Here is a 24,367-nt window from a genome sequence, read left to right as displayed (position 1 = left end):
TCATCTCTAAAAAGATGATACATGAAATCAGTTGAAGACAAGTTGCTTCAACTGATTCTCCATCGTGCTGCATCTCATCATCATGCTGCACCCATTCACTGAGCTGCTCTTGTCACGGAAATGCAACCAATCATGGTTGTACCCATCATGGTGCACTATGCTACACCACTCACAGTACCCATAAATGTTGTTGTACATACTGCCTCCACTATGTTGCAACCATTACAGTTGTACCTATACATGTTGTACATACTGCCTCCACTATGCAACAGTTGTACCTATACATGTAGATGTCCACACTGCTTCCACTGCAACAATTGTACCTATACATATTGTTGTACATACTACTTCTGTCCCATAATATGTCTAGCATATCATACCCAAAAATGGCCCTGCTGTCACCTACAATAACAGCAGCTAGGTGACCTTTCAGGACAGCAACCAACTGTAGTATTGATCCTAAACTAGGATTCAACACCCCTGCAAAACAATGTTGAACTGATGTTTGCTTCTGCATTTGTGACAGCCCTGGTTAGGGCACGTGCTGCAACCCTAAACCCTTATGACAGTCCACAAACCAACCCTCAAAGGTTTGCAGCATTCCTAGTGAAGCCTCCTCTTTGTCCACGTTGCCTTCTGAGTGGCTAGTCCACCTTAACAGCCCTCTACGCAGCTCTTTCTATGGGTTAAGGCCTGCGGCCTAGCACTGTCATGAGACAATCCCTACGCATGCCCATGCACACCTTATTCTTCAGCGTTTTGTCCCTCTAGTTCTTCAGCCTTCACTACCCAACAACTCGGCCCTTGAACAGCATCTCAAACTTGTCTTGATAGCCCTCAAACAATCCGCAAATCAACCCAGCAAATTGTATCCTTTCTTGCTATGGCTAGGGCATCTTCATACCACCCTTAGGTAGGGCAGCGTAGGGCTTCCTCTAGCTGCGGATTAGGGCCTTCCCTTTACTATGGATTAGGGCTCCCTTTAGCTACGAATTAGAGCTCCCTTTAGCTGTGGATTAGGGCTCCCTTTAGCTGCGAATTAGGGCCTCTTAAATCTGCGACCAGATCTCCTACAAGTCTGTGGCTAGGGCTCTCCTAGATGACCCTTCTTTCGGCTACGTAGAATGCATCTCCTCTAAACCTCCTCTTCCACCAAAAACCCAAAACAAGTGGAGAGTGAGATCACAAGAGATGAGTGTTAAAGGACTTGAAGTCCTCCTTTATTTATACTAAAACATTGAGCACAAGTGGGGTTTATTTGGTTGTTGGCCGACATTGACAGATTGTCCCATAACACTAATAAATTCATATCTCCATGAATACTTATCGGAATCAGAGGATCTTTAGATCAATCCTACACCTCTCGATGAAAGGGATCCAAGAAAAATATTAGCTGCCATAAATAAGATGACGCACATGGAGTTTGGCCCTAGTTGCCAATTTTAACAAAGATAGACCAATAACCATACATCAAAATTCATCCATAAATGCTCCAATTCATCCTCCAAAAAAAGCGTGAAATTCTCTAAAGAAGAGAGAGATCCAATCCAAAGTGATGATGAGAAACAATCTCACCTCACTTGTATTTATACACATCTTAGGTATTCGAATTAGCCTCCTTGGCCTACATAAGCGCCAAAAATAAAATAATGCGCTAATAATACAACCTTTTGGTGACAAGCCCACCAAACTAGCTCATAAAAAAAAAGGTAAGTCTCTCAAGAGATCAAATAATAATCTATGCATGTCGTAGGGCCCTCTAAGAAGCCTAATGAGGTCCATCGGTTCCACAACGAAGAATAGCACCCTCAAAAGCAGTGGACAAGGGGTTGGCCCCTTGTAATAACCTGTGGTGCTCCAAATGACATCTGGGGGCACACAAGTGTCCTCATGGGTCTCCAAACAAATCGAAGACGCCTATAGGTTGCCCACAAGGGCTAGGATGATAATGTAGGTGATGCCACATCATTGTATAAGTCCTGGATCATCTACCAAGTGTATGGTGTAGACCTAGTCCAGCTGGGCATGATGGATCAGATGCATCCTCCTCGTCCAATAAGTGAACCACAAGCAATCTCTGAATGGTTGTGGGGATCCATGAAGTGCAATCTGTTGTTGTGGAGGCCCATGGCTCTCAACGCTCACCCTATATGTGCCAATGTAGCCCTCTGGAGGATTAGGACCCCGTATAGGGAGACCAAACCCAAATGGAAACCATCTGCAATCCTGTATAAGATCCAATGCGTCCCCTAGCCTTCCAGTACAACAAGTCATTAGAGAAATCGAGTTAATGAGCTTACCTAATCATGGACCACAGGTGGGGACTTCATAATGGCCTGCCCTTCCATAATGGGCTTCGGGATGTGCCAATGTCTCCTAAACTCCTAATGGGGTTAACCAAGTATCCTATTAGGTGGTTTCTACCTCTAAAGGGGATAATATAGTCAAGGTACATTCATCAAAAGGTGGTGGCATGTGACAGATAGGTGGATGAAGTAGGGGATGAGAAGAGGCAGCCCTAAGTCACATGCTGGGGTACAAGGGTAGCCAATAAGAGGGAAGCCCAAACTTGGATTTATAATGTGTAGGAGGGAGCAATTGTGGTACAGGAGGTGCCCCGGCCTTGATTTTTCCACCCTTCTTTATATGCCTTTGCGTTTTTATGATTTTCTTTGATTAACTGCTCGAGGCTCAAGGGGTTAGAGCATGATGTATAAGATATAGCAGTGAATTCCCCCTTTTAAGGTGGGGCGGTTCATTGCCCACCAGGGGTTGGGATAATCATGGGTTCCTATATGATGAAGAAGGCTCATAGAACCTATAGGAACCAGGGTGATGGCCATGATGGTGGGGTAGAGCTCATGTATTGGCTTTTGCCCATGTGCTAAATGTTTTTGTCCCGGCCATCTTTTGCATTTTGTGGTACTTTTCCTGTTAAATGTGGCCATATATGCTTTTAACTTTCTTTTCAACTGCATCAACCTTCGGGCTTCATTCCAGACCATGACCCAAGGTGTCGGCAAGGGGAAGTGCGAGCTGACCCTATGTGGCCTCGATGGAGGAATGTGGACCCAGATGGGAGAAATGATGGATGGGATAATAATGAATGGAACGAGGGTAATATGAGCGGATAAGGGAGCGGGACCACGCAACCAAAATCGGGGTTTCCCATGAAATACCATCCCTAGTACCAAATGGTCTGTAAAAGAGATCCCATGGAACTGGAATCCAACGTTAATTCCTAAAAGGGGTCGAGGAAATAGAAGCACAGACCTAGCCCATTCTTTTCGTCAAATTCCCCCATTATCCATACCCAGAAGTGTCCATGATAAGCAAACTACAACACTCAATTTCAAAATGACAAGGCATACCTTTAGATTCAGGGGGCCCACCTTCAAACATACAATCATGGCAGATGGGCGAGGGATCACATGGCTGCCTCAGGTGGCAAGGAAATGAGACAATGAGCTAGTTGATGGCTGCAAGGGGTTGTTCGCTGCTGACTAAGGACCATCTTCGAGAAAAAATTTATCCTAGGGATATTACCCACAAAATGGTGGGTAACATCTGGCTCCAACTGGGATGTGATCTCTCGAAGACGTGGGCGAATAAACTCAAACGGGAGTTCACGAGAACTCCAATAATCTCTTGGTTACCGTAGACCTGTCACCTACACATACAATAGATGGAAAAACACGGGGCAACATGCTTTCGCGGCATCTCATGATCGCACATGCTAATATGTTAGGCCATAAAACCAACAAAAGAATTAAATATGCAAATATGCATCTACCTACCATTAGAAAAATCACATGACGTTACTTCTAATGCAAAAATGAGCATGCAATGCATCCTACCCTAACATGCATATGACAAAGCTTTTATTAAGTGTAATCATAAAGCCAATGCAACCAACATATCATCAAGTCAATATAAATATGCCTACTTGTATGATTACTCATGGAGCAACTTCCAAATCGAATGTGGACATAGTCACATGGAAGATGACGCGGGTGGGAGGGGGGAAATATGATCTCCATCTAAGGTGAAGGGAAATCCTAGGAGAAAGAAAATAGGTCAATCAAGAGGTCCCGGGCTTTCCATCAAGGTACACAATGGTGGAATAAATGATCACCCTCAAGAACTCCTTATCACAATCATTTTCTATAATATCATGCTTTATAGATGCCACAAGGTTGTGATGAGAGGGAGAGTAGTGCAACAAATGGGTCTCTCAAGGTGATGGTCACATCAAGAAGGGGAGGTTGCGGAGTGATCACAACCTTGTGGATGAGTCAAAGGGGATAAAGTATATTCAATGAAGAGTTCCTCCTTGACACCATATTCAGAAAGGGGAAAAGAGGAATTGTCCCTCGAGGTCATATAAAAAGGGACAAGGGAATTACTCAAGGAAGACTCAAGGTGATGAACAAGAGGGAAAGGCAAAGGGGAGGGCGGAGTATCATATTCAACGGGTTTTCCTTCCCCACAATCTAAAGGATCAAGTGATTTGAATACATAGTCATAAGTTGGGTAGGTGGGAGCCTCATTGCTTTCCTCATTATAAGCATCAAAGATTGGGCTTTCATTAAAAGGAGAATCAATCACTTCCAACTGTCCTTCTTCATGCAAGGGAAAATAATAATTCTCCTTCACAAAGGTATCGATGGGTATGTCATCGCAAGTAATGCCCAGGCTAAAGGAAGAACTAATCTCAATCTCATCTTCCTTTTCAGTATCAGAAATGGGAGCACAATCAAATTGGGGCCCAACAACCGACCATTTCTCTTTTTCAATGCGGAAATAATCTTCAATGTCATTTTCCAAGAAGCTCACGGGATCACCTTCCTCAAGGTTTTCAAAAGGAGAGTCATCAGGACTGATATTCTTGAGAAAGGAAAGGTTAGACTCGGCCTTACTTTCCATAACATTATTCTCCTCAACACATGTGCTCTCATAATCATCATGTCCGTCCTGCAACCCCAACGAGGAATCATCTTCCTGCTCATCACCAAGATCCTCAAGGACACTTCATCTTGGTTGGTTGACAAGTGGGACCTCTCTTCTTCTCTCCTCTTGAACAACAATGGCTAAGGTATTTGTTACATGATTCTGGTAGTATGCTTCTAGGAGTAGAGCATTAGTAGGTTTCTCTTTATATTCACATTTCATCTTATGAAGCTTCACTTCTTCATCATATAAGCAAGAGAAAATTTCATTAGAATTATATTCCCTTACTACCTCCCTGCATGACCTACTATATTTATCCATTATTTCTTGCGTGATTTGGAGGCTTGCAGGATCCAACTCTTCGTCATCCTTAGAGGAGGTATTCCCTTTCACATTGTTATTGATGAGGTTATCTAGAATATTCACAGTACAAGTTTTGTGAGCAAGGTCAAGGAGACGACTAGGATCCTCTTCATAAGCACACCTTACTATGTCGAGTTGTACTTCTTGCGACCTATAAAACTTAAGCATGAATTCGATATTCGTGCTCTCCAACATATTTTGAAAAGATTCTGCATATTCCACCGCTTTCTTTTGCAGTTCCTGAATCTCTTGGTTATTGAGTTTTTCAAATATAAGACCAAGAGAAATCTCCATTTTCTATGATTTTCCATATTAAGATTATAATGAAGTCACCAGGGTGAATCAAAGTGCCTTGATAGATGTTAGTGTCACCATACAAGCAATAAATTTTAAGCTCAATGAAGAACTAGGGATTCGTTCTTCTAATGGAGTTGCCAATAATGATATGTCGATATGTCATATGGGGAACAGAACACACATCTCGTGTCCCCAGCAACGGCGCCAAAAATGTTACCGCTCAAACTAGCAAGGGACCTAAGCGGAATCCCTAAAGGGAAAATGCTAGACCAAGGGCAACAAATGGAGTCTTGGCCCACTACCACCTCAGCTAAGGCTCCCTTCTATTTACGGACATTCACTGATGAGAGGAGACCTGGTGTATGTGGAGTCACTAATGAAGGATAAGTCAATGGATATGTGTGACCTGAATAACCCTTTCCTAGAATTTGAAGGATGAAGATTGCTTGCTTTATAAGCAAGATACTAGGTAATCTAGGAAAAGGAAAAGAGGATTTGAGGGTTAGGTTTATGGGATAAGATGCGTGAAGGAGTTTCCCAATCCCTAAAATCCTTGTTAGAATTGGTATCCCGAATGCTTCTTAAAGAATAGACTTTCAAAGGAGTGGGACCACACAGGGCCAAGTGGACCTAATACAGGGTATTTGGAAGGAATGCAGTAACCAATGATATTCTTACCCTAGACAAGGTGCAGAGAGGATCAAAGAAAATATAATTACTCAAAGATGTTGGTTTGACCCTAGGAAGTGCTAGCCTTGGGGATGGCAAGGCGAGTTTTGGTCCCGGAGATAGGGCTTGGCTTTTCTCTTAATTCCACCATCGAAATGTCTTCAAATATGGAGGAGGGCTAGAGGAAAGGCCAGTGCAAGAGACCCTAGGAGATCGAAATTTTTCAGTGGCTAGCTTGTCGAGAAATTCATGCCCTAGACACCCCAATGTGGCTAGACTTGGGAGAAGGTGAAAAAATAAGAGTTCTGGTGAACACCCTTGGTAGATCAGTGCCTTAATCTTAGGGAAAATGGAGTCTATGTTGATTATGTGTAATATTTCTTGGTTCCCAGTCAAGGAGGCTTCAAAATTACTTCACAAACCTTCTAAGTCAAGTGAAAGCAATCTTGTAGCTTTTATACTTCAAATGCACAAGAGAAATGGCTTATCAAGGTCAATTTTACCCCGAGGAGATTTCGCTCACACTACATGGCCCATACATGGAGAGAACATTATAATAAAGACAATCCCACAATATTAAGCAATAATTTGCATGTAGCAATTAGCCCTAAAACAACGAAAATCGTAATCCAACATTTATGACAAAAGTAACAAGAATAACATCAAAATTTCTTACTTGCATGCAGTAGAGTATACCCAACCATTCACAAATGACAATAAAGAAGCTCAAAGAGAAGATAGACCAAGAAAAAAGTGTGAAATTCTCTAAAGAAGAGAGAGATCCAATCCAAAGTGATGATGAGAAATAATCTCACCTCACTTGCATTTATGCACATCTTAGGAGTTCGAATTAGCCTCCTTGGCCTACATAAGCCCCATAAATAAAATAAGATCCAATGCGTCCCTTAGCCTTCCAGTACAATAAGTCATTAGAGAAATCGAGTTAATGTGCTTACCTAATCATGGACCACAGGTGGGCACTTCATAATGGCTTGCCCTTCCATAATGGGCTTTGAGATGTGCCAATGTCACCTAAACTCTTAATGGGGTTAACCAAGTACCCTATTAGGTGGTTTCTACCTCTAAAGGGGATAATATAGTCAAGGTACATCTGTCAAAAGGTGGTGGCATGTGACAGATAGGTGGATGAAGTAGGGGATGAGAAGGGGGAGCCCTAGCTCACATGCTGGGGTACAAGGGTAGCCAATAAGAGGGAAGCCCACACTTGGATCTATAATGTGTAGGAGGGAGCAATCGTGGTACGAGGTGGCCCGACCTTGATTTTTCCACCCTTATTTATATGCCTTTTGTGTTTTTATGATTTTATTTCATTAACTGCTCGAGGCTCAAGGGGTTGGAGCATGATGTATAAGATATAGCAGTGAATACCGCCTTTTAAGATGGGGCGGTTCATTGCCCACCACAGGTTGGGAATATCATGGGTTCCTATATGATGAAGAAGGCTCATAGAACCTATAGGAACCAGGGTGATAGCCATGATGATGGGGTAGAGCTCATGTATTGGCTTTTTCCCACGTGCTAAATGTTTTTGTCCTAGACATCTTTTGCATTTTGTGGTACTTTTCCTATTGAATGTGGCCATATATGCTTTTAGCTTTCTTTTCAGCTGCATCAACCTTCGGGCTTCATTCTAGGCCATGACCCAAGGTGTGGGCAAGGGGAAGGGGCGAGCTGACCCTATGTGGACCCGATGGAGGAATGTGGACCCAGGTGGGAGAAATGATGGATGGGGTAATAATGAATGGAAAGAGGGTAATATGAGTAGATAAAGGAGTGGGACCACACAACCAAAATCGGGGTTTCCCGTGAAATACCATCCCTGGAACCAAATGGTCAGTAAAAGAGATCCCACGGGACTAGAATCCAAGGTTAATTCCTAAAAGGGGTCTAGGGGACAGAAGCACAGACCTAGCCCATTCTTTCCACTGAATTTCCTCATTAATCCATACCCATAAGTGTCCATGATAAGCAAACTACAATACCCAAATTCAAAATGACAAGGTATACCTCTAGATTCGGGAGGCCCACCTTCAACATACACTCATGGCAGATGGGCGAGGTATCACATCGCTAGCTCAGGTGGTGGAGAAATGGCACAATGAGCTAGCTGATGGCTGCAAGGGGCTACTAGTTGTCGGCTAAGGACCATCTTGGAGAAAAAATTTGTTCTAGGGATATTACACACAAAATGGTGGGTAACAGAGCCCAAGCGGATTAGAGTCTGTTGAAGAAAATGCAACTAGGTTCAGTTTTCATTATGACTTGTAAATATTATGTAAAGAAAAGAAACAATTATTATTTCTTGCATCATGGATTTCATGAGCAAGATATGTTTACCATAGGTCAAAGACATTTTCTTGATGTCCTTAGGATTTGGAGTCTTAACATAAGTATTGTCAAAGTCATCTTGTCAACAGATCTATGCTCCAAACAAGTGTCATTATCCCCTGCAAGTCGGCTTCACAAAGACAGAGATCTTCTTGATATGTCGGCCCAGCTTATGGTTCACATGTTGGCCTAATGTATCAAGCTGACCCATATATATACAACGCATGAAGTGGCATTAAAAAGGTAGAAATCTTTGGATCATCTTAGAGCGGTCAGCGAAGAATAAGTAACACAATACACAGTGATCAAGGGTGATACATATCTCGGTGAAGTCTACCTCTTACATATACACAGGGACAGCTCTCAGTGATGTCTGGATTTAGCTTTCAGAAGACTGTATACACACTTATCTCCTATCAGTGGCAGCTCGTAGCTCTCGGAGAAGTCTGGATGTAGCTTTTGGAAGACTACATCCACACATATCTCCTCTCGGTGGTAGCCCGTCCTATCATCATCAGAATAGCAAGGAACATGAAGGATTGTCTCAAGACAGTGGCATGATTAAAGTAACTTATTCTCGAGCTAAGAACTGTAGTAGCCGAGGAAGAGTAGCGAAAGACTATGACAAGACAACGAAGGTATAAGGAGACCGAAAACTGAAGGAATACAGTGACAAAGTCTATAAACTGTGGATTGAAGGCCGAACAATGCAGGCGATAGTGATAAGTACCTTGGAGGTAATCTTGAGTCAATTTTGTCAAGGGTCTTGGTATTTGTCAATTGGAATCTCTATAAGAAAATTTTATGCGGGTTTTCCTGTCCAAGAGGGAGAGGTTTTGGCCCTGGCAGGATGCCAACATCTTGTGTTCTTGTCTCTTTGTTTTGGTAGCTATTTGATGAACTATGAATACACACTCTAATAATAATCAGTGAAGAATGGAATAAGAAGAAAAATGGAAAAACACCTCACAAATAGTTATCATACTAAGAAGAATCACATTAACTACATTTTCCCTAGATTTTTCAACATGAGATCAGAGCTAAGGTGCTGAAGTCAAATGAAGGCTAGCAAAAGAGACATACAAGGATCTGTCTTCAAGGACATCAAAGCAGGTTGAAAGGATTAATGGAGCAAGTATACAACAGTCATGGAGTATCAACTTCAGTAATTACAGTCATGCACTCAACACATGCTCAGTTCAATGGAGTATATCAGTCATCCTCACTTCTTGATCACTGAACTTTCTCCATGCCATATAAGATAGTCTCATGTGTATATATATATATATATATTGCAGAAGTAATCCAAGGAATTCCTCTCTCAATCCATGATTACATCACTGTCTTAGTATAGTCATTACATCAAAGCAGTTTCGGTGATGAGACAGTCCATCTTTATAGTGCCACCCACTTTAGTTATGTTATTCATTGACATGTTTGGGCTTTCAATACATTGCCTCTCTACACAACGCACATAGACATCACTGTGCAGTACCATATCAATATACTTGTCACAGTCTCAAATTATGTCTATGATTATGATCTCAATAGCATGGTGCTCAGATCAGAACATAGTATCACTAACATGTCAACAATATGTTGAAGTTGAAAGTACCTTAAAAATGAATTGGCAAGGTCATGAAACAATCTCGGTGATGTCAAGACCACTTGATGTCATGGTGCTAGAAGGCCTCCAAGGAAGTCGTGATAAAAGGATACTAATGATGGGAAGCTCAAGCAAAAGAAGCATCAAAGTGAAGATCTCCCCTTCACACACCAAATAAGTATCTTTCAAGTTTATAATCAGATTTGGTTAAATGATTTCATGATTGCAAGGGGATTTATAAATTGGTTAGATAATCGAAAGTCCTTGCATAAAATAAGAAGGATTGTCATAATCCTCATAGAAAAGAGAAATCATTGATATTTATGAAAGGGTCTATGAAGATCAAGCATTGTTTGAATCCATCAAGAGATTCATAGGATTCATATGATATCACTCAAAAGTCCTCTCATACTTAAATAACAGAAGAGGATACATAAAGAGAGATATATGAAATGCTAGATATACTGTCGGAAATTAAAATAAAGAAGGTCACTTAGACCTACACAATCATAAAGGTATCAAAGAATGAAGGAATAACTTCATGAAGATGTAGGAAAGATGATAAGAAGGTAGTCATCATTGATGAGTAAGGCAACAAATATCAATAAACAAAGAAGGTTACCTCACCCGACAATTTGTGATCCCTATAGAGAAAGACAAGTTGCAGTCTATAGTATTAAAGGATAAAAGAATTCAACCTTTCGCAAAAAGGAAAGGCAAGGTTGTTCCTCAAGCAAAGACAAAAATCAGTATAGTTAAGATTCAATGCTATAGAAAGATTTTGGAAGCTCGTATCACTGAAAGATGGAAAAAGCTAAAGAAAAGGGCCAAGGAAAGGAGGAGTATCAAATCTCTCTTGTGAGTAAGATAGTATCCCTCACAAAAGGATCCTATCATAAGCTCTTATATCTTGTGTTATAAGATATGACAATGCTAATAAGATGCATCATGGCATCATGAAAGCATTAGAAGCAAGAGCTCGTGACATCACCTTGGAAATCATGAAGGACAAAAAGGATAAAAATCCATGGCAATCAAACATGAAGGATATAGATCTTGGGAATCTCATTGAACATTAAAGGAAAGAAAGATGTCATCCAAGACAAGCCTCATCATACATCAAGAAACATCTGCCAGATGAGGATATACAAGATCCTCAAGGTTCTCCAATGGAATCCTCATCAGAGGGTTCACTAATCTAGAGAGGAAGCAAGTGTTTCCTCAGGAACTCCAACTTATGGAATTCATGGGATAATGGTGTGATGACATGAAGCAAATCAAGGGATTGAAGATCTCTTCAATCAAGGAAGCTGTTGGAAGGAGCCTAGATGATCTAAAGGTAAAATGAGGTATGTATGGCTTGTATTTAATATTATAATGTCATGTCATATGGTTGCAGGTAACAATGGATCATTACTTCTATCTTGAGAAGCATGATCAAGAGAAAAAGGATATTCTCCTCTGAAAGAATGCAGGAAGGCATAAGTCACACTAGATGAAATCAACATAATATGTCCTCATATGAAGTATGAGGTAGTTGACTAAGAAACTCTGATTAAAAGCTCCGAGAAATGGAATGTGTAAGGAAGGAAGAGATCATGAGATATGCAACCATGATGAAGGCAATCAACATCCAAAAGACCAAGAAGATTTGACTAAGAAATCTCCCAGAAAGATATAAAGACTCTGATGAAAGTCTGAAAAAGATGAAGACCCTTGATAATGGATATCTTTGGGAGATATGTCAATAAGTGTGCAGGATGTTGATACCTACAAGAAGATGTCATGATGAAGAGCCATCTCGTAAGGTATGATTTAATTTAATGTGATGTTTTGATTTCTTGAATAATATCTGGATGAGTTCATGTAGGGCTACTAGAACAAAACTTGTAAGTACAAGTACAACCAGCATTCATGAGATGGACGAAAACACCTGAAAGAAGCATGGAGAGAAAAGAAGTAGCCATATGAAGAAAGTTCTAGATGTATGCCAAGAAGGTCACTTTCCATGAAGAAAGGAATGAAATGATGGAATAAGAAAGAAAGTAATCGATGGTTGTTGCCCTACAAGGAAGAAACTCAACTAAATTGCATGACATCAAGGAGAGAAGTTGATTAAGCAGCTGAAGAACCCACGAAAAAGAAGTTGTTGATGTATAAAGAGTCCCTAGCTAAGAGGGAGCTCTAACAGGTCCCTAATCAAGAGGGAGTTTGAATTAGATTACCCCTGATTACAAAGGAGTGACAATCGTGTTTTTCATTTCATGTGTCATGCACTAGACCAGGACTAACAGTCGTAAGTCTAGATGAAGGCCATAAATGGAAATGTAGACAAATGATAAACACAACATTCTTGTCTTCACTTGGGAAGAAAGAGTGGGGGAATTGGGTAATCATCTGGCATCTGATACTCTTTGAGGATGTGTAGGGCATCCAAGATGAGAGTAGGCAAGAGGACCTGTTGACCACTACGTGTCAACTACCCATAGCAGTACACCCCCTTTTCTTCGCAAAAGGGATAGCACTTGATCGATATGTCTGTGCCATTCGACAGTCATCGTCGACCCGATCATGTTATGTTGTAAACCCAATCTGCATGTGTAAATTGTAAATAATCTTAGCAAATCTGAGTCATGTATGTAAACTGCCTAGGCAAACCTAATTTTCTAGTGATAATCTATGTTCTGGAAGGCTTTTGTCTCACCGATCCATGATTGGCAGAGTTTTCCTTCAGCCTAACCCCAAAGCCGGAATGAATTTTGTCATTAGAAACTTAGGGGAATCCTAGTGTGCTTCAAGTCTATGTAAAAGTAATTTGGAAATAATTCTAACTATTTGGTTAGGTTATTACAAATTGCTTGATCTGCTAGATTATATTTGTGTCGCAGAACTGGGTGGTCTATGGGGGTCTATGTCAAATGAGTTTTCCCTCTTGAGATGTAAAATTGTAAAAGTCATGATGTAAAGTGTCTTGAGGGTTAGAGAATGTTTTATCCCCTCATAGGTCCTAGGTCCTCGGTAATTTTTCCAAAGGCTAAGTTCGAGGATCCAATAAAAATAAAATTAAAATTAAAAAATAAAATAAAATAATAAAATAAGTCAAAGTTTTGAGAAAATAAATGCAAAATTTAAATTTTTAATATATTAAAATGCATTTAAAAATTTCGACAAATGAGATTGAAAGGGATTTTGATCCTCATCGACGGTCAAGATTAGTTTGACATGGATCACTCGAACTAGCCGTTGGGAATTTTTCCTTTAAATAGAGTGTTAGGGGTCATTTGAGATCATTCGATCTGTGAATCTTGTGCTGAAGAAAGCTCTCTTGTAATCTTTTTCTTGTGCAATAAAGAAAGACTTTGGGGTTGAAATCTTGCTAGTGTTACTCTTCTGAAGTGCTCTACGCTGTTTCATTTTCTACATAAATTTATTTTCAGCCATTGGTAATAGCTTGATGAAGAGTGATGTTGAACACAGGTATCTTGTTTACTCACTATGGTTTGAATGGTAATAGAATTTCTGAAGATAATGGCAGGTATCTCCATTGGATTTGGATTTTACTACTATTTTTTCCCTCTTTATTGATAGTTGAAGTGAGCTGTGTAGGAAATCTAGATTGTAAAGATCGACGAGCATTTGGGGAAGTTCTCGGCTGAACCAGGCAACCAGCCAACTCCCGAAAAGCATTTTCTTGAAGAGCCCAGCCAATTTCGATCCTGGGTTTATCATTTAAATTTATCTTTTGAATGCATGAGAAGTTTTTTGAAGTATCTCATAGTAAATCTAAAGTTCTCAAAATATTTTTGTGGATTATTGAAAAATCTGGCTGCTTAGAGTCGTAAATCTGTAAATATTGCAATTGTTTAACTGGTTTGTAGGGTTTTAGTTTTAATTCTTACATATATTATTTCTGGGTGTTTTACTTTTGCAGTTACAGGTTTCAGATCTGAAGATACAATCTCGTTCTGAAGCCAGATCTAGGCCCTAGAGGGTAAGATCTAGCCTCAGCATCATTTTGCAGGGATAATCCTCAACAAGTTTTTCAATTTTTCTGAAGAAGGCCAAAACTATCTGCTTGCTGGGGTTTTATTTCTAGGAAAAAAATTCGGAATTTTTTTAGGGAGGCTGTGTGGACCTCCTGGATTGTTGCCAAGTTTCAGCATTGCCATTTTTCATTCCAACTCCCGCACTGCTCAGCTCTCTGCATCCAACCTCCAAGCAGATCCTCATTCATCACATCTGTTGCAAAAGCCTTGCTCCCCGCTACCAATTTCTCTCCACGAGTGGTACATTTCAAGGTTGGTTGTACGTGGTCCATTTCAAGGTTTTCTACCTGCGTGCGTTTCTCCCACCCGCAACCTTCGAGATCACTCTCCCACGTGCATCCCTCCTGCTCCAGCTTCTTCATCGCCTTGCCACACTCATTTTGTGTCCTCTGCGTGCATCAACAGTGCATGCTCCTCAAATCTGCGTAGTCTACCCACCTTCCACGCTGCTCAGCTTCCTTTCCTGCGTATCCTCTCCAAATCTCCGCCGTCCCATGCATCTGCAAACAAACAAACAAACAAAAAACACAAGACCCGTGGCTCCTTGTGTTGGTTGCTCTATGCTGTCACTCCTTCACCTTATCCGCACCAAGCATTTCTGCCATTCCACACTACATAATCCTTTGACTTCCAAAAACCTGCATCCACCGCTACATGTCCCCTGCTCCCTTTACCTGTGCGGCTCCATTCCCACGCATTTACCTCATACACAACACAGCTCCAACGCTGCCAATTCCACCTGCGTGAAATCCCTGCATCCTCTCATCCTTCACGCGAACCCTACAGTCTCAAACAAAATAAATACGATTTTCTCCTTTTTTTACGTTAGGGTTAGAGTACAAAATTTCCTTTTGTTTTATAGTTTTTTGAATTAAGCTTTTGGTTACGTAGCTTTAGTTTCATTTAACTCAGTTATTGGGTTTTAGATTTTAGATTAATTTAAATTTTGTTTTGTTTTATTTTGACTTTAAAAAATAAATAAAATATAAAAAGGGCATAAAAGGTTCCTTTATGGTTTTAGATCAGATTTTAATTTAGGATTTAAATTTTGTTTTATTTTTATTTTTAGCTTAGAAAAGAAAATTTGTAACAAAAAAAAATCCCAAAAAAGCATAAAGTGTTTTATCCTTAGGTTTTATTTTAGTCTTGTTTTATTTTTCTAGTTCATATAAATAACGACAACAACAACAACAAAATTGAAATGTTTTGTCAAATTTAGTCTTGGCTCAAGGATTTGTCATATTTACAATTTGGGTGTATCTTTTCCGCTAAGGCTAAAATTTTGATGCGGGATTAATATTTATCATTTTTATATAGTTAAACATGCTTAAATGTTTATTTGAAGATTAGCTATATGAAAGTGGTAACTGATTAGCATTTAAAATTGCATGGTTATTTAAAGCATTTAATCTTTTGAATTTTAATTGCTGGAATATTGTTAAGGCATTGCGCATTTATTGATTATCTCGCATTTGGTAAAATTAATCTTTGCTTGGGTTATTTGATGATAAATGATTGTTTTACAAGGTTCATATTTCTGCAACATTTAATAAATAATCATTTAATCATTAACTCCATAAGGCACTGGAACATTAATTTCTAAAATCAATCAGGTGCTAAATTGCCTTGCTGTGTCTCCCAACCCAATTGGTCCACAGTTGGTCTTCCTTTATCCTATAGGGTCTACTCCCCTTAGCCTCGGGAGACGGCTTAAATGGAGAGATCGGGGATCAGGGTGACAGCCCCCGGTCTAAGCGTTGCCGCGCTACCCAGACAATCTATGCGACAATAGGACCGATATTCTTTGAGGGTTGGGAACCCAATATAAGAATAGTCCTAGAAGGTCATACTCAATGAGCACCCAGGTGGGTATGTACCTTGAGGGACAATGATGAAGGCGTCTATACCTTGAGAGACAATGATGAAGGTGTCTATAAATCATTGGTCTCGCAAGCATTGTAGCTCATGGTCTCATAGAGAGATGGAGTTGTTAGTCAAGGCCTTGCACTATGACAATGTTGATTGATTTGATGCTACACAGATGGAATTACCAATTCAATTCTTCTTATGAAAATTTCTTCAGATTGAGAATGACCAAGTACCATTATGAATACCTCCCTAGTTAAGAGGGAGCGTTGAAGAAAATGTAACTAGGTTCAGTTTTCATTATGACTTGTAAATATTAATTAAAGAAAAAAAACAATTATTATTTCTTGCATCATGGGTTTCATGAGCAAGATGTGTTTACCATAGGTCAAAGACATTTTCTTGATGTCTTTAGGATTTGGTGTTTTAACATAAGTATTGTCAAAGTCATCTTGTCAAAAGATCTACGCTCCAAACAAGTGTCACTATCACCTGCAAGTCAGCTTCATAAAGACAGTGATCTCCTTGATATGTCGGCCCAGCTTATGGTTCACATGTCGGCCTAATGTATGACGATGACCCATATATATATATAACACATGAAGTGGCATTAAAAAGGTAGAAGTCTTCAGATCATCTTAGAACAGTCAGTGAAGAAGAAGGAATGCAATACACAGTGATCAAAGGTGATACATATCTCGATGAAGTCTGCCTCTTACATATACACAGTGACAGCTCCCGGTGAAGTTTAATATAGCTCTCGGTGGTAGCCCGTAGCTCTCGATGAAGTCTGGATGTAGCTTTCAGAAGACTGTATACACACATATCTCCTCTCGGTGGTAGCCCATAGCTCTCGGTGAAGTCTGGATGTAGCTTTCGGAGGACTGTATCCACACATATCTACTCTCAGTGGTAGCCCATCCTATCATCATCAAAATAGCAAAGAACATGAAGGATTGTCTCAAGAAAATGGCATGATTAAAGTAACTTATTCCCGAGCTAAGAACTGTAGTAGCCGAGGAAGAGGAGCCAAAGACTATGACAAGACATAAGCAGACCAAAAACTGAAGGAGTACAGTGACATAAGTCTATACACTGTGGATTGAAGGCCGAACAGTGCAGCGGATAGTGATAAGTATCTTGGAGGTAGTCTTGAGTCAATTTTGTCAAGGGTCTTGGTATTCGTCAATTGGAATCTCTATAAGAAGAATTTTATGCGGGTTTTCCTCTCCAAGAGGGAGAGGTTTGGGCCTTGGCAGGATGCCAACATCTTGTGTTTTTGTCTCTTTTTTTTGGTAGCTATTTGATGAACTAATGAAGACACACTCTAATAATAATCAGCGAAGATTGGAATAAGAAGAAAAATGGAAAAAAACCTCACAAATAGTTATCATGCTAAGAAGAATCACATTAACTACATTTGCCCTAGATTCTTCAACAAAGTCCTCACACAAAATTAGAGCCTTGAGTAAAACTAGGTCGGAACCTGAATTGTTTGAAAGCATTGGAGTCCTCAAGTAGACCAAGTTGGAGCTTGGATTTATAGTACAGGTCGGAGGTTGGTTTGAAATCAAAGATTGGAGTCTTCGTCTAGGGTTGGAGACCTGAAGGAATTATAAGTGTGATTGTACAAATTATTGTTGTAAAAGAAGATTGGAGTCCTCGTTATTCCTGTTAATAAAATTGTTCTTTTGTTGTACATCTTGTGTTCTGTTTCTATTAAGTGATCTTAACTGGTATAAGATAACAATTGTAAGAGAAATGTTGATTCTTCCCCCCGCTCAATATTTCCAACAGCCAGACCTTACCATCTCACTCACTCATTCCTTTTTAGCAAGGCCATTACTATTTTGTATAATGCCACAAACTATTGAGTATTCTGTATTATACCACAGTTTCTTATACACATGTCACAGCAGCGCTACCACAGTTTCTTTCTATCTATATGTTATTTTTACCATTTTTTTAGGAGATGTGCTTGCACTCCCACATTGTAGTCTTACTGACTGTACTCTTATTCACTCCCATTGACCTACTTCTGTGGTCATCAGTTGGACATTAATAAATTTACTTGTTTTCTTTTATCTCCCCAATACCATGGCTCAAAGCTTTCTTCTCACTTTTCCGTGGCAAATCATTCTTCAACTGTGTGATTCAAACAACTGATACTTCATCTTCACTATTCTGTTTGCTGTCACCTTTTTTATGTGGATTAAACTCAGCTATCAGTGGTTCTTCTATTGAATTCGCACTAACTATTCCAGCAATTCCATTAGAACCTAATGGTAAACATTCACCAACATTTGTCCCATTCACATCTTTCACATCATCTTGCCTTTTTGTCATCCCCAAATCAAATTCTTGGCATCGGATCAGATGAATAGTGATCGAAAATCACAAAAAACACAAGGGCTATTGCAACATTTACCATAAGTACCCCTATACCAGAATAAGAGGTAACATCGAACTATACATCAAACAAAAGTGCACCAAACATAACAATAGGATCCAAGGAAGGCATCGATACACTTTGAAACTTAGAAACAATGTTGATAGATAGATGAGCAAATAATTTTGACCAAGTTGTGCAGGGTAGTTGCTTGTATGTCATATCACAGAAAAGAAGCAAAACTTTACTCCGTCTGAAAATGGCAAAGCGGCATATCATTCATTCATCTTGATAAAAAAAATCCCCATCCCAAGTATCATTCGTTAATGAAAATGAGCCAGCACTTATTGAAAAGAAGACAACTAATAGGGATCAAACTCAATAGTAGGGAATTCCTTCACAATTCAAGAAACATCAATAACATTATAATTTGACAATCTCCTTGGACATTTATCCAAGGTGCAGCAACTTAAAGGAAATGGAGTCAAATGTAACTCCCTGCTCAAACAGTAAAAGAAATGCTTTCTTGAGCAAATGCAGCAAGGTCTCTCTTATGCTATGGAATATTGTATCTTTTAGCAGCTAAGTCTTATAGTACCTACCAATGAACTGATTAGATGGCACAGGAAAGATTCAAACAAATATCATGGCAACTGCTTAGGAAGAAAAAAAAATAAAAACAACTTACTCCTATTGTTCCACCATATTCATTGAGAACAACTGCCATGTGAACCTTCCGTATTCGGAACTCCCTCAGCAAATTCCAAACTGACATTGAATCTAAAAAAGAACACATGTTGATCATTAATGTCAAAATTAAAAATCTGTACTCTTGCTAGACACCTTACAAACAACCGTCGGGCAATTGAATTCAAGACTTGAATGTAATGTACATAACAATGTTAACAGCAAACTATTAGAAGGCAATATTTTGAAAATTTTTGTGTTAATCAAAAAACTAAATTAAAGATAGAAAGTGGAAACTAAAGGATCTCTTCCTTATTTCCATGCCCTCAGGTGCAACAGGAAATAATGAAAACAATTCTGCAATGCATAACCTAGGTCAGGTACCCGGTACAAAATAAACTTTGTGTGCAATGCGGCCGACAGTTAGCCTTTCCAACATCTCTGCCTACACACAACAGGAAAATCTATTTGTTAGCTCGTATGCAGACCTCTCTTCTGCATGTAGAAGGCAAGTTCAAACAGTAAGTAAACATCATTTGGCATTAAATATCAAATTCCTAAAAACTCTAAGAGCTCCCTACAAATTGAAACAAAATAGTAAGCTATCAAATGATAAATCCAAACCATAAACATTATATGCAAGCTAAAATTGAATGTGTCTCGAGAAATGTTGCTATTACTTGCTAATAAGACAGTTAATGGGCAATATATGCTACTACTGACCTGTTCAACATAATCCAGCATGTCCATTGCATATGCTATCCCAACAATATTATCAACACGCAGTTCAAAGACAGGCACCCTAAAAAATAAGATTGGACACTATCCTTGCTTGTAAATTTATGTTTATGACAGCCAAAACCATTAGCAGTACTTGAAAAAGGAATAGATCACAATCCTATTTGTCAAGGAGAAATCAGTACCTGGAATATTGGTGTGTCACCCAAAGGTTGCGAAAATCCATCAGAGAGGCTCCAGCATCAATGGCAACTACATCTACCAACGGAGTCATTACCTCTCTCACATATGTGTCCTTGATTTCTAAAACATTTTCAATCATATCCTGTAGAGAGAGGAGAAACATCACATCATAAGCGTAGCCTTTAAGTCTCCACAAAATCAATCAGAGTTGTCCTTGGCAAAAGACTACTTCAGACCTTGTGATATTGAAATCCATTTATAAATGTTTCTAATGTTTCTAATGGTATTGAATGCCATTTTTTATCTCTCTCAAGACTCTCATTCTTGCCAGTTGCATTTACTTCATTTTTTACATTTGCTTCACATTTCAGTAAATTACATCCTCACTTGAAGCCCTTTATTTACTTAAAATTAAAAGAACCATAAAATGGTGGGCATGTTAGTTCAGTAAATCACAACCTCACTTGAAGCCATTTATTTACGTAAAATTAACAGAACCACAAAATGCTGGGGAAACATTTCAAAGCATCAGAATTAGCATACAAAAAGATGTGAGTTCCAGTAACGGTTTGGAGAAAGAAACACCAAAAAGAAGAACTGACCTAAACAATCTTAAAACCAGCCATCATGACTTAAAACAAGAAAAGAAGACCTAGATAAGGCATGCAAAAGCTCTGAAAATGATGGAACGAGACACACAATTTCACTTTTATTATGGACATTTTGACTTCTAGGAAACAGACACTATCACCTGAATGCCTTTCAAATTTTCAGCAACTAGGGACATAAAAAGTGACTTTCAACAACTCGGGACATATATACCATACTTTTAGGAGACATTTTTTCTAGTGACGGGGACAAAGTCCTCTGATATAAATTGAAATTGAGATATAAAAGTCCTCTCAACTGATTAAGAAAGTCCAACTTCTAAAATTATTAGGACCAATCTCATTCAGGTAAAAAAATACTCCAGGTGACATGAACACATAAGTAAGCAATTATGGCAGCAACACCTTCAATCACAATGAAATGTGATCCTATGTGTGTGCTAAATATTACAAATTCTGAGCTAATATAAATGATTTCATATATCACTTAATTTACATGTTTTCTAAAACAAGATATTACTCTAACCATTATCAATGTGTCTCAGTGCTGATACAAGCCAAAACGGCACGAGGTAAAAACTAGAAGAATTAATTTGAATGTGAAACGATGATTTTTTAATCTTGATTTTGAGCTGGAAAAGCTCAGCACTCAAACATAAATCTGTGCTTGTTACAGACCCATGTGCTTATCATGGCCTGAACAGTCGACACCAGCTCCTTTCAAATTTGCAATCATCCGAATGTGTAGAAGCTGTGGTGTATATTGTTATTAGTGTAATTTATCAATTATAGCAATTTACTGGTAATTACTAATTATCATTTACTTTACATATATAAAAAGTAGATTAAGTACTTTAGAGTCAATAATGAATAAACAGGAAGATGTTGTAACATCCTTCTCCTCTTCATCTCTATTAATGTAAAAGCCACATTATGATTCGATGAATAATAACTTTAAAGTTCCCTTCTAAAGAGCTCAGTGTCCTTTCTGTTCAATTTGTGCAGAATCTGAAATGGTATTAGTGTTGAAGAATGTAACTAGTGTCGGTCTTCACAATTATATTTGAGTCATGATGTAATGTATTTGTCAAAAGAAAGAAAAAGAAATTTTATTATTAAAGAAATTGACTTGTTAAAGCATGGGTTTTATGCTTGGGAAAATTGTTTTTAGGTCAAAATTTCCATTGAAGACTTCTAAGGTTTATGTCAAGCGTCCTTGTCTATGTCATAATGTAAAAGACCCTTCTTGGGCTTTATTTTTTCAAGAAAGAAATTTATTTTATTGTCAAATAGGTCAATTAGGCCTCCTCCACCAAGTCAGCCTCAAGAAAGCACAAGTTGGCCTCAACAAGGGAATTTGACCTCACAAACTCACTATGTATTGGAGCAACTCGACTCATTTGGAAGCACATCTCTCACAAGTTCAAATTGCAGTAGTTGGAAGCAAAAAAAGTGTGAAGTTCAAGAAGGAAGTTGGAATCGAAGTTTTTGGGTCTCCCTCTCCTCTCTCATCTGCAACGAAATTCTGACGCTGCATCGAAGCTATGAAGTTGCATCGAAGTTGTGAAGCTATATCAAGGTTGAAGTTGTGAAGTTGCATCAAGGTTGACATTGTGAATTTGCATCGAAGTTGTGAAGTTGCATCAAGTTCGAAGCTATGAAGTTGCATCAAGTTCGACATTGTGAAGTTGCATCAAGGTCGAAGTTGTGAAGCTACTAGGCTGAAACTACTAAAGTTGCTAGATAGAAACTGCAGCCATAAAGCTGGGTCAAAGTTCTGAAGCTAGGGGTCGAAATTCTGGGTTGAAGCTGCATTTGAGAAGTTGGCACTTGGTAACTTTGGAAGAGATCATCTATCAGAAGTAAGAGATGACTTGGTGGAGGAGGAAGGTCTTTTGGTCTAGGTGTTAGTTTTTGTAGCATCGGATGTGTTACACTCTCCCCCGTCTCTGCTCGCGGCGTCCCGTCTCTGCTCGCGGCGTCCCGTCTCTGCTCACGGCGTCGGCCAGTTAGCTCGCGTCGGCCCCTCTCTGCTCCTGTCGGTTTGCTCGCGTCGGTCTACTCGAGACGATGATTGTCGACCCGTCTACCCTCGCGTCTTGCAAACCCTTGCATCAGCCCATCTTCCTCGCGGCCCCTGCAAACCCTCGTCTGCTCCTGCAAACCCACGTCCTAACGTCGGCCCCTCTCTTCCATCTTCCATCTTCCATCTTTCGATTAAAATGACAGGTTAACTATGGGTTCCCCGAAGACACACACGGAACCAGAGCACGAGACCCACCTCAGTAACCCCTTCAACAACAGAGGACCTTCCCGTTACCTCCACCAGTGCCTCAACCAGTCGGAAGAGACCTATAGCCCCAGAGACATTGCCATGGAGTCAGACTTCGCCTTCTGGACATCTCAAATCAAACAATTGTTACGTCGAGTAGATTCCCTTGAAACCGAGAATGACAAGCTCCAGGCCGAGGTAAACACACTCAATGACAGAGTTTCCTTTGTGGAAGGGGAAAACTTGTCCCTTCGGAAATCAGTGCAGGAAGACCCCACAGAGACAACTTTGCATGCAGAAATCCAGGAGATCAGGAACAAGCAGGAGGAGATTATATCACAACAGGTCTCCCTCAGACAGGAAACAAAAACACACATCAGCTCATGGGCACAGGTGGTTCGGGGGAAAGACAAATCCTCTCCTATCACAGCAGTAGAGGAAGTTGTACAGGCCAAACTCGTGGAAGAACGATCCCGTAGAGCGAGAGAGCTAAACCTCAAAGTGAGAGGTCTCCCTCTCCCTTTATCTTCAGCAGATCCGATGGAGGTGGCCACAGGATTCTTGAGAGACACCCTCGACATATCCGATATAAGATTAGACAGAGCTTGGCTGGGACAGGACTCCACCTTATTTATCCGATTCCATAATACCACAGATCGTCTATATGCTCTTCGAGCTAAACGGAAGCTATTTGACCTTCCACACAGGATATTCCTAGATGAGGATCTCACTCGGGCACAGGTGGCTGAACTCAAACAGGCTAGGGAACAAGTGGCTGCAGCAAGACAAGCGGGAAAATGGGCAGTCATAAGGAACCTCCGTGCGGTCATTCGAGACTCCTTCCCCCCAGGATGGACACCTCGATCAGGCAGTTCCAAATGACGGGTCCGCCTGGGGAGGCGTCGAACAACAGGGATTTCAATTCACTGCTGGAACGGAAATGGGTCTTTTTGGTCTTCACATGGGCTACTCTACGACGCCCTTGAGTCAGCAGATATCCTCCTAGTAACAGAGACCCACGAGAGCCCAGTTCGGCCTCTCCCAGACATAACGGGGTACCAATGGCATTCAGTATGTAGACAGGAAACAAGGAGCTCAGGGGGGGTCAGAGGGTCAGGGGGAGTAGCGTGCCTAGTCAAAGACGAGCTCAGAGACAGAGTCACAGTGGCAAATACAGATGAGTACGCCAAATACATGTGGATCCGAATCAGAACTGGAGCCCCACCCCTGAGGGATATCTTTATTGCAGTTTGTTACTTCCCCCCAACCACATCTCTGTTTGCCATCCACGACGGTGTAGAAAGGGACCCCTTCACCAACATATACCCAGACATCACTAAATAC

At 40.1% G+C, this 24,367-nt stretch overlaps 1 protein-coding gene across 2 annotated transcripts in view; it reads right to left on the bottom strand.

The window, feature by feature from the left end:
- The window catches only part of LOC149140254 (DUF21 domain-containing protein At1g55930, chloroplastic-like), a 401,995-nt gene that overhangs the window by 203,015 nt on the left and 174,613 nt on the right, over positions 1-24,367 (bottom strand). For both annotated transcript variants that reach the window (XR_016264118.1, XM_089446847.1), the window contains exons 7-10: positions 20,146-20,285; positions 19,946-20,024; positions 19,607-19,667; positions 19,224-19,315 (exon numbers count right to left, since the gene is read on the bottom strand). Coding sequence is in view for 1 of the 2 variants with exons in the window: in XM_089446847.1 (XP_089302973.1) it covers positions 19,224-19,315; positions 19,607-19,667; positions 19,946-20,024; positions 20,146-20,285 (372 nt within the window). In the remaining variant the exon portion in view is untranslated. The remainder of the gene's footprint in view (positions 1-19,223; positions 19,316-19,606; positions 19,668-19,945; positions 20,025-20,145; positions 20,286-24,367) is intronic.

This window comes from Pinus tabuliformis, chromosome X, assembly GCF_031772625.1.
Source record: "Pinus tabuliformis cultivar Carrire ecotype Pingquan chromosome X, CPIR1, whole genome shotgun sequence".
In the NCBI taxonomy this organism is placed as follows: Eukaryota; Viridiplantae; Streptophyta; class Pinopsida; order Pinales; family Pinaceae; genus Pinus; species Pinus tabuliformis.
The sequence above is the reverse complement of the archived record's forward strand: the minus strand, read 5'-3'. Positions and strand labels throughout refer to the sequence as shown.